General features: G+C 41.0%; 1 protein-coding gene across 2 annotated transcripts in view; it reads left to right on the top strand.

Moving 5' to 3' along the window:
- The window catches only part of znf385a (zinc finger protein 385A), a 58,030-nt gene extending 43,285 nt beyond the window's left edge, over nt 1-14,745 (top strand). For both annotated transcript variants that reach the window (XM_084916891.1, XM_084916892.1), the window contains 5 exons: nt 530-704; nt 6,746-7,105; nt 10,430-10,614; nt 10,879-10,971; nt 11,290-14,745. In XM_084916891.1, the coding sequence (XP_084773017.1) occupies nt 530-704; nt 6,746-7,105; nt 10,430-10,614; nt 10,879-10,971; nt 11,290-11,538 (1,062 nt within the window). In that variant the 3' untranslated portion in view covers nt 11,539-14,745. The remainder of the gene's footprint in view (nt 1-529; nt 705-6,745; nt 7,106-10,429; nt 10,615-10,878; nt 10,972-11,289) is intronic.
- The last annotated feature ends 619 nt before the right edge of the window (nt 14,746-15,364 follow it).

Here is a 15,364-nt window from a genome sequence, read left to right as displayed (position 1 = left end):
GGATCCTTATTTTATATTTCCTGCCAGATATTAAAGACAACAACATTGATGCCATGTAGTAGGTAGATGATGTGTATTCTCCAAGACTGTGCATATTCTATAAGAAAGGGAAGGCTTAGAAATGGACTAATGAGCCCTCTGGGCTTATATGGCAGTTTCCTGATCCTTAGGTTAGCAGGCATGGCAACTTCAGCCAAGTGCCAATCCTCCACATAACCTATACTGTTAATGTTTCAACACACACCTTCATAATTTGTTCTTAATTCAAATAAGGGGACAAGGAGGGCAGGCAGTCACTTCATCATTGCATCTCTCTTAATATCTTGCATGTAATCTATCTCTCTGTTCACTGCCTGCTGCTCATCATGACTTTAGTCCCCAGAGTATATTAAATATCGTGCTGTCATAATGGCATGCATGCATGCCAGGTGCCACACCGAGTTTAATTCCACCCTGTTATATACCTGGGCATCTTGGCATCGGTGTTCACTAATGAAATAACTTCTTTCCTTTCCATGCTCTTCTTTAGAGCCAGGCAGAAGCCCACTACAAAGGGAACCGCCATGCCAGGAGAGTCAAAGGCATCGAGACCTCTAAGAGTCGTCCTCAAGAAGGAGACAAACCTCACACCCTGCCCCCCACCTCCTCCCCATCTCCGCCTGGAGCTCCTGGCACAGCCCCAGACAGTGAGCCCAGCAAAGCAGGTGAGAGAACAGAAAACTACTGCCACAAGCAAAAACTGGAAAAAGGCTCGGGAGAACCTTGTTGAAATAATCATTTCAGTCCACGCAGGATGTTCGGCAGCTTATGGTCTTTGTCAGAAAATGAATGGGAAAATATGCAAGAATAACAAAGGCGTCTAATCACAGTGGCTCCGCAGCGTATTGCTGTTTTTATGAGCATCTCGTCTATATTTGTCGTCGGATTTAGCCGCAGCACATCTTATAGTAGACAGTGCGGTTCCACAGACTGCTGAGACTGATAATGACTGTCCCACCTAAAATCTAAAAAATAAACATTTAATTTGGAAGATTAATAGCTGAACACATTTTTTAGTTGCCAGTACCATGGGAGTCTTTTAAGTATAATTGTAATGAGAGTTCAAATGAAAATGTTGAAATTCAGAATATCGGGAAAGTTGCTTTGACCTATAGGAGTTGGAAATAGCTGAAGCAATAAGTTCAAATTGCCTTTACTGCCTAGTCACAAAAACATATATTATTAAACCTAATTGAGCCTTCAAGCTCAAGTAGGCAGAATTATACAAAAGGAAAACAACAACAACAAAATTTGAAAATAGGTCTGAATTTGATCGGCCAGAGTCTTTCATAATGGATTAGTTTTTTCAGACAAGAGGATATTCAGGAGTCTATTTCCCATTCAAAACAATTACAATATGCCACAAAGTTTGTATGAATTTTCTTTTTTCCACTGACATCCAGACTATTTTGGCTTTTCTCAACTATGCTTCAAAACTTTTGGTCATTTAAAAAAATCATTTTCTGTCACAGTAGGGTGTAGTAGAAGTAGACCTCTTACACTGGAATCAAACATGACATGAAAGGCTGATCGAATCATCATTACTGTGCCAGAGTTAATCTTCTGTATTAGTCAAGATAAACAGCAAGACTTTATTTAGTTGTTCAATCTAAATCTGGTTTGTGTCAATCCATTTAGTCTATGAGCAGGAGAACATGGTATGGCAACATGGCAGTTTCTCTGCATCAACCCCTCTGTGGTGTGTGGTGTGTCTTTGTACAGTAGTAAGCTACTGGGAGGTACCACACCATGTATACCACATTCAACATAGACTACGTTGCCTGACCATCCACTTGTCAGTAAGACTGATTAAGACAAATGAATAAACGAAAATCTCATCCAGCCTTTAAAAGGACAGAAACAGCAGCTGATCTGACTTTAATGAAAAGTAATTAACTGTAAGCAGATTAATTTATTAGTTAATATGATGCAAGGCGTGATCAAAGCAGTGCAAGATCTTTCTTTAGCAAAGGATCTTTAACTTTGTTCCTGTTGTCTTAGTTTTTCCTTTATCCCTCTGGTTCATCTTTGCATTTCACAGTATAATTTAGAGGCTGGGTTCTGTGCGCGTCTGCCATTCTTCTCTGTGCACCAAACATTTCCATTCCCTTAGTGCCACCACTCTGGTCTCAGATCAAAAGCCAGCCAATGAACAGGCCAGTCGTGTTTTGGTGACATTTACAAAGGTTTCTGTAGCCTACTGTTTACCAGACATTTCCACCTTATTGATGGGAGGGCACAGAGCAAACACGATAAATTAAAAGATGAAACTCAGGTCCAGAAAAAGCCTCAATGCAGCATGCCAGAGCGAAGAAGCAAAGGTTTTCACATTTCAGTGTCTCTTTCTGTCCATGAACATAACACTTAAGGTTTTCTTATAGTTAGTCTCAGGCAAGTACGAAGGCCAGTCCTCTGTGCTGTCTTCCCTCATGGGGGATCTAAGGTCAGCTTCAGATAAGTCCTCATTAGTGACGCTTCCTGCAGTGAACTCCTAGATCATGAGAAGCCAAACAAGCCTGCAATGATCGAGCTCTGAAAGTAGCAACATGTGAAAAATGCCTTTTTCCAACCAAGGGTCTTTCTTGTGACCTTGGAACCTTGCCTCTTCCTGATTTTTTGCATGCTTGTTTGTGTGTATATATGTGCGTGTATGCATGCCCTGAGTGTGATCTCGGGGGGGGAGCCAGATGTCCATTTCAAAAACTGGGAAACTACTGTCTGGGGAACAGACATTTTTTTGGGCTGTGGAGTTTTGGTGGAATTCACCTCATAACATAGAGCAGTATTTGTCTTTGATGCTGAGCAACATTTCTTAGCAACAGCCTCTTTGTTGCTCTCAGATTTCATGCAATATCAATGTCATTTTAGACATTTAGATAGTCTGGGCTACTATCAGATATATCGTTTGTGAAAAAGAATTCACCATAATTTGTGATCAACATATCAAAAACAGAGTACATATACAAACTTGCTGAGGGCCGAAACAGTGATAGGTTATCCAATATTGTTTAAAGAGTGCTTCTTGAACCTTACAGATTTTCAGAGCAGGTTGTGAGTTTTACACCAGTCAAAGGATATGTGGTTAGCGTTGTCCCCAAAAAAGGAGGCACTTGGCTCTGAGAAATTTGGACTGGTGAGCTGAGGTTTGGCTGAGCCTGCAAGTGATGGAGAGCCAGCTGTTGTACTGGAGAGAAACTCTGGTCTTCCCTCCTCCCTTCCTTTCCTCTTTTTCCCTCTGCCGTCTGACACTCCCATCCTAATGAGGGGCTCTGTTAAAACCACCCTGATATTATAGCACTCTTTGGTCCACACAAACATTCACAGGCGCACACACCCAAGGTCAATTAAACAGATGACTTTCATGTGAGGGTTCAAATTGCATGGCTATGAGGTGACTGTAGTATTGAGTTACACTGAGCTAATGTTTGCTCCATCCTCTGTCTGTTTATTGTTAGCATTTGAGTCTAATTGAGGAAATCTGGGAATTCACAAGCTTTTTACCTCCTTTGTGAATTATTTGATGAAACTGCCTGAAATAACAGTACCTGATATGGGATGACTGTGTGGGTGTGTTTATGTGTGTGTGTGTCTGTGTGTGTATGACTCAGGGTTCGGATGCAGGCCAGACAGGGAAAAGGCACCCAAATGCATTATGAATGTGGCCCAACTCTTGTAAGGCCAGCATTGAGTTTCGTAGCTCGTTAATCATTGAGAATGGGCATGATGGGGGCAGTGGTGACACTCAGAGTCATCCTACCTAATCATGGCACACATATAACACACACACAAAGAGACAAACCGCTCACACTTAAAGTCAGTACACTAGTCCTGCGGTAAACCTCCTGGCAGTTTTGCTTGACAAGTAAGATGATGACTTATAACTCTAAATACTGCAAGCATCTTTTTATGGGGGTGGGGGAACATTGGATCCATGAGGGTGGAGGGTGGGGATTATATTACATTAGTTTCTTTTGGCATTTAAAGTAAACAAAGAAAAAGTACCCCTGTGTAATTTTCCACCTACACACAACAGAATCATACCAACAATAACTCTCTTGTTTCAGTAAATAGACTGGTTTTTATATAGCGCTTTTCTACTCTAAGCAAGAAGTCAAACACTTTTTTAGAGCCATTCACACCCATTTAAACACACACTTTTTCCTCTGCTTTTCCTATGCAAGTACTATCTATCATTAACACATATTCATATGGGTTAGTTTCTTGCCCAAAGATACAGTCTGGAGACTGTGCCAGGGATCGAACCACAGACCACCAACCTTCCGATTAGTAGGTGACCTGCACTACCTCCCAAGCCACAGCCACATACATGCAGTTTATGTGCTTTATATATCATGTGTAAACATCATGCTGTATCAAATAATATTATATCAGACAAAATAAATGTTCACACTTCAGGAATAGGGATTAAGGATATGGATTGAAGAAAACACTGTATTAAACCCTGCAGCTTAAACAACAAAACCTTTCCACATGGACAGCATACCATACTAGCTTTAATTTCCTGAAGTGGTTCAAGGCAATACAGGCATAGCAGGCCATAGTGTGAAGCATCTGGATTGAGTTATCCTTCTGTTGACCTCTCTCCATGAATAATACTGTCTTCTGTTGTAATTTGAGGTCAGCTAGCAGAGAGAATGGTCAGTTAGCCAATAGAGAGCCAAGTCTCATTAGAGAGTATCCTGTACTCTTAAACAATGAAGTAACTGACAGTGGGAATCTTGGGGTAAGAAAAAATAGTGCTTTGTATTGCTACCCTGAGAGGATGTTTCATGATTTAAATTTTAGTCAGTAAAAATGACATAAAAATATTTAATATAATGAAATATGATTTTCAGTGGATTGTGAATTGTTTTGGCCTGGAAGCCTAAAAGGGTTAGCCTTGAGCTGAACTTGTTCTAAAGGGGAAAAGTGCATGACACATTTACTGTAGTGCTGTATAAGGTGCAATAGTGACTGGATGTTGGTTTGGTGTGGCAGAACTCCAGGCCATCATGGATCATGAAGACCCTCATTACTATTTGGCCAGCCAACACCATTCCCACTTGATTTTAACCAAAACCAAATGTTATAGATGTGGATTTGGGGTTTGTTTCTTAACATTTCTTTGCACCGTGAAAAAGGCACAGACACGTGCCTAAGTGTGCATAAAGCTCATAACAGTGCGGATAACTACTTTGGTTTTTCTGTTATGCTGCCTTTTTGCACTTACAGGTACAAGCTCTTTACTCAGCTTAACATGTTCAGTCAGTGCTGTGAAAAAGTGGGCATATTATGAGTCATAAACCTCAAACAGCACTTTGATCCAGGACTGCTTTATGGGATCCTCAATGCTACATAGAGCTAGAGATAGTCCTTTTTTTCTTCTTTTTAACGGAACATCTGTTTGAGAAATGCTCTGTGCAGCCAGCAGCTCTGCAGCTGGAAACTTCCAATCTGGAAAGAGAGGGAATTCTAATCTTGGAAAGTAGTGGAATGGAAAGCACTTACAATGGCATCTTCATGAGAGATGATGCAATGGGGTAGCCAGGCCAGAATATACCAAACAATATAAAGTCATAAGACTAAAAGTGGAACAATAGATAAACATATCATGGTCTCTGTCATGTGAAAAAATCACATGCTCTGTGAACGCATGATAGAATCTATAAAAGGAAGTTAAACAATTAGAGTGAATTTTTGTTTTCTTCCCAGAAAATATCATATATCATCCCTTTAATACCCTAATCCATAGAGACCTGGTTTTGACGCTGTATCCTGTGGAGTGGAGTTCGGAGAAAGACCTTATAGTCCCTGCTAATGAGGGTAGCTCTGAATACTCCATCCAAATTTAGATGTCTTTCTTCAGCTAACACTGAGTGCTTAGTGAATGCCGAAAGCTCAAAGGTATGTGGGTGGCTAGTCCGAAACGTATACTGTATATAAACATGTTGTGTGATAAATACAGAAAATGTAACCATGAACATATGCAGTGAGGAAGCTTTAGAAAGAAAATCAGAGGGCATGGAAAAGAAAACGTGAGAGGAGCGCTCACTTAAAGATATTTTCTTTGGATTGCATGTATTGCTCGTTGACAAAGCAAATGCCATTATTACTTCTATCCCAGCCAAAAATAACGGGGGTGGGACAGAGGGGAAAAGTCAAAACATGCTCAGGTTCAATTATCTGCTTCCTTGGAAACATTTCAATAAGATGAGCCCACAGCACTGACAAATTGACTTGAAAACTTCAAAAAGCTTGGAAACATTAAACGCTTGCCCATCCGTTCTTATATTTGGGTCATATGGTTTCCTCCTCTGATCTACTTTATGTGTAACTCAAATTAAAAGGAACTCTTTTGACCAATTATGGGTTGCAGTATAGGAAATAAAAAGCACTTCTAAATGTGCTTTATGTGCTTTATGTTGGTTGCTCTGATCTATGGAGCAGACTTTGGCTTCCATATTCAATTGGGAGTGGTAGGGATGTGGTTACACATGTTTTTTTTATTGCTGTTTGACTTGTGAACTTTTTGTTCTTCATAATCATCTTTATTTAGTTATTTAGTTTTACATTTAATATGTTACTTTCAAGCTGGGGCAGGCTCCAGCTATGGTAAGGATTAGCAGAAGACAATGGATGGATGGATGTGACTTTCATTATAATTTCCTTTCTTTGTCTGTTTTGTTTTTGTTTGGTTTTTTTTTAGATGAAACACGGCCTATGTCACGGATAAATGGACCCTTACTGGCACCGGGGCCCCTTCCACCTCTTCAAACCCCACCTACCCCACCCATGGACTCCCCTGTGCCATCAGTGTGCCCTCTCATTCCCACCCCTACTCCTCCACTGGTCCCCCCGACCTCTTCTTCCCCAGGCTGCGGGAGCAGCCTCACCAATTCAGAGCAGGTTGGATCAGGAACCCCGGTTTCAGGAGCCGTTGGCATTTCGGCTTCAAACAGCCCATCCAATCCAGAGACTGAGGAGGACAAGGCCAAGAAGCTGTTGTACTGCGCACTGTGCAAGGTGGCTGTGAATTCCTTGTCACAACTGGAGGCGCACAACAAAGGTCAGTAATCTCTGAGCAATGATATGCTGAAATAGTTGAGCTTTCCTGAATTTAGCGGGAAATACAGTCAGCTGGAATTAACTGTGGCGCCTTTCTTGTTCTGATGAAGTTTGGCTTGGATTCCTCTCTGTTTGCACAAGCCACAGTGTTTTTGATGGAAACAAAATGTATCACATCCTGCCTGGACTTTAGCCAAGAAATACACATGCAAACACTTGCAGAGATGTTGTTTTGAATTCCTAAGGAAGAAATTAAAAATCACAAAAAGCAAGTAGCAAGTCTAAACAATGTTTTTTTATTTTTATTTTTTTTGCATTTCCAGATAATCAACTGAAAGAATTGCTCAGTTTATTGAAACCACAGTTTGAATTTCACTGAGGCTGTTGTGCACTTGAATTGGCAGCTATAGTTTTGTATATTTTACAGTGTGTAAGAGTTTTCTTTTAAACAACTCCCAAAGTATCTACTGAGTTCCTGGAATTATCGCAGTAGCCCTAACGCAAATTCAATAATAATGAGAATGATGATTAATAACACATTACTGAGTTGTTATAGCATCTCATAGGTACTAAAACAGAAGGTGTTATGTGAAAAAAATGTAATTTTTGAAGACTTTATGTTATAAATTTACACTCGGCTTTATCAAACCTTAACATATTTAGTGTATTTAGTAACTGAAAAAATGGCACTGGTAAGTTTCTTTGCTTTTGTTAATTTAGTAGAGAGCATTGAAAGTATACTAATTAGCAGATGAATCACTTTAATATTGACATGCTTGGTCGCTGTAACCAAGGATTTCTTGTTTTCAAGGGTCATCTGTACCTCACCTCTGTCAGTCCAGTCTTTAATACTGGAATCCCAGCCATTGTCAAGCCTACGTTCTTATTTTACTCTTGGCACAATTAGTGTAAATATACCCTCCCCGCTGAAAGATTCGATTTTAGCAGTGGAGAGCATGACAAATGTTCCTGGGAGTCGTCCAGAAGAAATGTGATGTTTAAGGTGTTAAAACCACAGCATGAATGGGAAAATAAAAGGAAATGTTGGTTATTGTGTGGGTGAGCTCACCATAATATGGGTTTAAATATTCTGTCAGACAGCTTTCACACGACAACACTTTCATGGTTACATATACCTCGAGGAACTGGCTGCATCCTATAATCCTTTCTGCACTGCATACTTGGATAGCTGCTGCATGTCTCACAGGACAATATGTATGTGCTGGGCTTTCTATCTGTCTTTTGGGAGTATAGTATATGCACATGCACATGCATGAAGTACACTTAAACTTCACCACAGACAGAGGCCCCAAATAAACCTTATAAAGGACTGACTCCCACAACAGTGTGATTGTGTCCTCTCTGCTTAGAGTACTCTCAGCCTGAGCCAGCTGAGTCAGACATGAAAGCAGGTGATAAATGCTGCACTTATAATATTGCCAAAGCATTCACTAATATGTATATATAGATATAGATTTTGGAAATTCATATTTTTTTGACCCTCTGATCACTAGTTTATCAATTTCCCAAAAACACATCAGTATTTTTGTGTTGTATCTGTCTCCAAGAAAACATTTGCACATTTACTGTGTTTATAGTATTAAAAAAGATCATAGACAGCTTAAACATGATCCTGGGTCAAAGCCTGCTGGCACCCAGTGGGCTCCAGAGTTCAAACCCTGAATGACTAAAGGTTGAAATAGCTAAAACTGCATGAGGAAAGCCATCTGGAAACAATCAAGTTCACTCATTCTAAAAATCAGAGCTGTGTGTATTAGCAGGGTTCAAAAATGGAAGCATATGTCACACAGACACCCAGACATGAACAGTGTGCGTGGCACACCATGAACTGCCCAAGACCATGAAAACAGGAATAAAGATTTGTAAGTCATGTTACTTTATGTAACATTCATGCAACAATGTTGTCCCCTTTTGTTTGGTTTACACCCTGAGTCAACTTTGCAAAGACAAAAAAAATCCACTGGGCCAGCCATTGCCAGACCAAAATAGAACAAAAGCAAAAACAGGCACCCAAGAGCACATTTTTGGCCACAAGCAAACCTTTCTCCACACTGAAGCCCACAGCCTCCATGCTCCCCACTTCCACCCCACCCAGATGACTTGTCCAACTTCTGTAACCTTAACACTGTTCAAAGGGAATTTAGGGAGTGGGGCAAATTAGTATTTCAAAGTCAGAGCCAAAGACAGTGGAATGCTGTTTTTCAGTGTAGGGGAGCATTGCAGTAAAATGGAGTGGGAGGTTTCATCCAAGTACAAAATGTGTGATTATTTAATGAGAGACTATTTTAGCACACACAATAATATGCAGTATGCAAAAGCATATTTCTCTATGATGTCCTTTTTGCAGCTGCAGCTAGTCAAGGACTTGTCCAAATGAAGAACATATTGTTAATAGGAAATTAGCTTTTTATTTATTTATTTTCATTTTCTGACTCATGACTGAGTAGATAACGTCATGCCAAATGGGCTCTGTCGAACAAACATCTAAAGGGGCTAATCTGTTTTTATGTCAAATGGCTTCATTTCCGAGAAACGGCTCTAGGAGTTTCAGTAATATATGTCTAGTGCTACAATCTGCTATGTAACCTGCCCTGTTTCTTTGCTCAGCAGTGTTAATGTTTGTAATAATACTGATCTCTTCAAACGGTACAAAGCAGGGTGCCATGCTCTTACAGCATAGCAAATGCCTGATTGAAGAGCCATTTAAAGAGCAGACCAAGCCTGCATCTCATAAAAATGTGCTCCTAAATTTCCAAACACTGACATTAATTGTCAGTATTTTTTAATGTTCTATTAAAGGCTCAGTGATTCACATTTTCATTGATAATGCCAGATGTGGATCATGGATAATAGATGTAATATTGTACAGTACACACTATTTGGCCTTATCCTACGCACTCCACTGAGTCAAACATCATGAATCACTTATATTATTAGGTTATTATTAGAAAGGCTTTGAGTTGACCTTCCAGATCACTAACTGCACAGATGGGTGACTGCTGCCCTCCTGTGGTGAAAGCTTCGCTCTACAACTTCAGGCAGAATTCATTCTTTCTGTTGTGCTGTGCTATGTGGTTATTCAAGCCAGTGGATTGTAGTTGTGGTTGTTTCTTTTTTTCTGCTATGATGTGACATTTTTCACTGTCTTTGTTCTGCAATGTTAACTACAGAGAAATTCTGTCCAGTCTCATTTTACTTCAGACATGCGGAAGCAGTATGACTCATATGTTACAATTAATGTTTCGCTGGCACCTTATTATTTCATTTTATTATATTAGCTTTTAAATGCTTTCTTTCTGTGCAGGTACGAAACACAAAACTATCCTGGAGGCACGGAGTGGGCTGGGCCCTATAAAGGCATATCCTCGCCTGGGCCCCAAGCCCAGTGGAGAGCAGGGAGGAGGGCCGGTGGACCCCAACACTCAGGAACGAACCTTCCACTGTGAGATCTGCAATGTGCGGGTCAACTCTGAACTGCAACTAAAACAGGTAAGGTAGCAGTGGATATATTTCTGTACCTAAAATCTAAAGATTAGACTGGCATTTAGATTTGATTTTTTTTTTGTTAAGCACAAGATCAATTCAGTGTTCAATATTCTAAATTTTGAATTATGTTGTTTTATTCATGTTTATTCAAGTTAAACAATTGTGTAATTACATAGCTGTATTTTTTCATTATGTTTTCTCCAGTTAGTGTCCATGGTGTAAGGCAATAGGAAAAGTAATGCAGTTTGCTGTGATCTTTATTTTTAGCACATATCAAGTCGAAGGCACCGGGATGGTATGGCGGGCAAGCCTAACCCTCTCCTCAGCCGACACAAGAAGCACAGGGGAGCTGATCTAACGGTAACATTTTACTGCTGATTTTTAGCTCCTATGACAAAGCACACCTGAACTCCAGAGATCAGATAGCCAGTGATACTTAAGGACATTAAGGTTGTGAAGCTTTGGAGTTGGTTTGATCTCCACAAAAGCCCATCAGGTGTTCTGTCTTCATCCTCCTACCTCAACCTAACTGAACTTTCTGAATTACAACAGTTCCAAAGAATATAAAGTGCATGGTGTACAGTTGTTTCACTTGCATGTGTTGACCTTCTGAAACTAATCAATGTTACCCCCCCTCCTTTCTCTCTTGTCTTGTACTGTTATTGATTCTGTTTTTAGTCTTCTTTGACCTTCTCCAAGGATCTCACCAAAGCTTTGGGTGCCGGGCTGTTGCCCAACCCTTTGGCGGTTGCGGCAGCAATGGCCGCCGCAGCGTCCTCAAACCCACTGGCTCTCCGCGCGGCTGCTCCCGCACACCATCCACCTCATCACATTTTGCAAGGCCCGCCTCTCAGCCACGCAATCCTGAGACCTGCCCCGGGGCCCATCCGCACCACCCACGGGCCAATCCTCTTCTCTCCTTACTGACACATAACCATCTGACTTCAGCCAGTCAGGAACATCCACTCCAAAAGCACACTGTGAAGCTACAAACATGATCAACTAACAGCAATTGATAAGGGGGGGAAAAATCTGATAATATAAATATCTGACTGAGAGAATAGCAAGGGAACAGTGGAAAGGAGTACAAGTCTCTATTTTTCCCTTTACCTGAAACTCTCCATTCACTCTCCCTCCATTTCAAAAGACTTTTTGAGTGATCTGCAGATGGAATTATCAGAGAGGGATAGTCATTATGCATCAAACTCCCTTGTACATTTCTCACCTCCTGGTCCCTCCCTTGCACTGTGGCCCTCTCGTGGCCACCTCAATAGCTACAGAAGAAACACATGCAGACCTTTCTAGAAATGTTCAACCACATGTAGTGTTACATAATTATTCCGGGACAGGTTGTTTTTTCCACCTGTCACCATGGCTAAATGTGTTCTTCTCATCCTATGCACCTCAAAAACAAAGACAATAATGTTATGTCAGTAGGGTAGCTGCTTCCATCAGTCTTTGCTGTGTGCGCCACATGTAGCTGTACAGGCTTCAACGGCACTGTACATGTCCTGCTCCGTGCCGGAGGTCAGCAGCTCTCCAATTTGTGACATTAGGTCTCCGCTAGATACAACATGACTTTGGCTGACAGGCAGGTGGTAGCCACATCCGAACATGTCTGATGGTTGGGGGGATGAGTGGAGCAGAAAAGTGACTGTGGGGGGTTGTTCTTTGCTGTCATTTCCTGAGAGGGTGAGGTGAGAGGAAGGCTGGCACGGGTCACTGGATGGATTCACCACAGGCAACTTGCAGACATACACAGGCCTGGACAAATATGTGTTTTAAAATAGATTGTACCAACAAAAATTGCTACAAGGCAAATCTGCCAACCTCCATAACAGTCAGAGAATAGGCTCACCAAAGGGGAGAGGAGATGAAAGAAGCAGCAGAAATCACACATTAATACACATTGTACTGCCGGGTTTAAATACTCGATCACCATCTTTAGCTTTGATTGCATTTTATGGAAAGAATTCTGCAGTTTTACGAACAGCAGTTTGAAATAAAGTACTTGAGAAAGAGAAAGAGAGAATAGGTGTTATGCTTCAGCTTGGATTATTTCAAAGCCAATCATCATCCTCACATCTCCCTGGTCTTCATTCGCAGGCTGACTGTGTAGGTGGGCAAGTATGACTTGTGTACCACCCTTTGTCCTAATTTTTTCTCCATGCCACCTCACAACAGGATGCTACACAGCGTTCTGCATCACTGGGTTGACCTCTCCCAATTCCTGCACTATCCTTCTCCTCAGCTCCCTATTATCCAAAGGTTCATATGAGTCTATTGTGGGAGACACATCAACACTGGCAACCATGATGCTGAAAGGCAACAAATTAAATAGAGGAAGTTGAAAGCCAAATACATTCTTTGACAAATGATCTTGAGCTGAAGCGACAACCAAGCCAGAAGCCCAGAGAAGCCGCCCGGAGCAGGAGCCGAGACGTCCAGCCCAAGGCATCTATTGATACTTCCTGTCTTACAACTGAAAGCCATGAAACACACCATGATTTGTTTTCTTTTACAAAGACTGGTGAGCACTTTGTTTTTCTTGTTTGGTTTGGACTGTTGGTTTACATTTATATCACACATTTAAAAAAAAAGAGCAAAATAGAAAACATGATAAAAAAATATTTTTGTAGGTAGGAAATGTTATTAACGTCATCAAGGGAAACAAGGAAAAGGGTGAAATTATCAGAGAGTGAATTATATAAGGGACTCAGCCAGAATGATATAAACAGGCAGATCGACTGACTCAGTGGGGAGCCACAAACACTAGCTAAGCAGCAGCAGACTTATCTTGCCTGACAGCTTGAAACTAACACCCTTTTCTGAACGAGATGTACACTGTGCCCTTTCATTGAGAAGCAATGAGCTCTAATGTCTTACCTTTGTCTGAATATTGCAATGCAATGAGCAATTTTTATCAGAGTGACTTGTTATCATTGTGACATGTTGTGACATATTGTCTGGAGTCATGTGTAAAGTGGGAGCACGCCAGCTGACTGACTTTTCTGTTCTTCCATGGGGAGTGCAACTTCTTGAGGGGATTGAGGTGGGGACGGAGAGACAGAGGTGTAGCTAGAGATAGGGACTGACCCTTCATATTAAAGGGCCTTTTTACTATGGTAATCTCTGCTTGGGGAACAGGGTACGACACCAGGTATCAAGGGATTAAAGCTAGATCTGTTCAACGGGTTTTTTGTTTTATTTGGACTTAACGAATTGCATTTTGTTGTTGTTTTTGTTTTTTGTTTTCTGTGTGTGAGAAATATGTCTAAGTGAAAACCTAGAGGAACATTATCAATGCCATTACTTAAAAAGAGAAGCTGGCTCTGTGTCAGCTTCCACCATTGTGCTCTTTTTGTTGCTGAACGTAATCTTCAAGTTCATTTTGTGAGTGAAATGCTATTCCAGCATCCTTGCTTTTCTTCCTGTTGGTGTGTGTACTATAAGTATTCTAGTGTGTGTTGGGACCTGCTCTCTCCCCACTCCCCACCAATCAGAGACAGAGGCAGCCTGGATCTATATAGTGGCCTAACACAACTATGGGGACAAAAACCTGCGTGTGTTTGGTACGGTGAGATTCATCAGTCGTTCTGGATTCAAGTCACAGAGTTGACCAATAACCGAGCCTTATCAAAGTACTGCAAAGATGTCCCTGGTAGGTCAGTCAAGTAGCACCACTTGTCCTTGATATGTTCATAAAGTGGTAAACACCAGAGAGTCATTTTCATCATTCACATGTGGGAAATAAATGGTATTCCTATTTTCTGGGCAGGTATTTCATGTTAGCTGTGTTTAGGCTACTAGCCTTAGCCTTATTCTGCCCTCGGTCTTTCTCAGAGCAGAGAGAGAGAGATGGAGAGGCTATGGTGTAATTTTGTCTTGCCAATAAATTTATTTTTGAATTTCATTATTAGAGGGACAAAGACTTTGTATGGCGAATTGTAGCAATACCTGACTCATTCTGGCTACTCTTGTTTATTGCAATAAGAAAATTAAACAATAAATGTGTATGTGAGTAAAACATTATAAATGTAATTTAAATGAAAAAGAAACTTTATGGTAAGTACTACTGGTATCAAGAGAAACCATGGTGGAAAAAAGTAAATGTCAATAAATCATTAAATGATACTGTCTGTGGAGTTTTTATGAATCAAACAGTGTGGTGCTTTCTAATGCCAGCCATCCAACTGCATGACCCTAGCTGGGAGTGTCCAGTCACAGAGCTGGAATTAAAATGAGTGAACTGCTTTAAATCATGGGTGGGGACTCCAGGCCTTAACGGCCAGTGTCCTGCAGGTTTTAGATATCACCCTGTCAACAAACCTGAATCAAATGATTAGCTCATTACCAGGACTCTTACTCTGGAGAACTTTAAGACATCAGCCCTTGAGGCCTGGAGTTCCCCGTCCTCTAATCAGCCAATCACACTTAATGTATTTAGGCATGTACACATGGTCAAGCCAACCTTCTGAAGTTCAAACCAGGCATCAGAATGTGGAAGAAAAGCAATTTAAGAGACTTGAAACGTGGCATGGTTGTTGGTGCCAGCTGGGCTGGTCTAAGAAACTGCTGAACTACTGGGATTTTTCCACACAACCACGTCTAGGGTTGAAATAGAACTATCCAAATTAAAGAATACATCCAGTTTGCAGCAGTTCTCTGGGTGAAAATGTGCTGTTTTCAGAGGTCAAAGGAAAATACCCAATTGCTTCAGGCTGAAAGGAAAGCATCAGTAAACTGAACAGCC

Source organism: Perissodus microlepis, chromosome 20, assembly GCF_051167445.1.
Source record: "Perissodus microlepis isolate ML-2025 ecotype Zambia chromosome 20, ASM5116744v1, whole genome shotgun sequence".
Taxonomy (NCBI): Eukaryota; Metazoa; Chordata; class Actinopteri; order Cichliformes; family Cichlidae; genus Perissodus; species Perissodus microlepis.
Note: the sequence above shows the minus strand (reverse complement) of the source record. Positions and strands in the feature narration are given on the sequence as shown.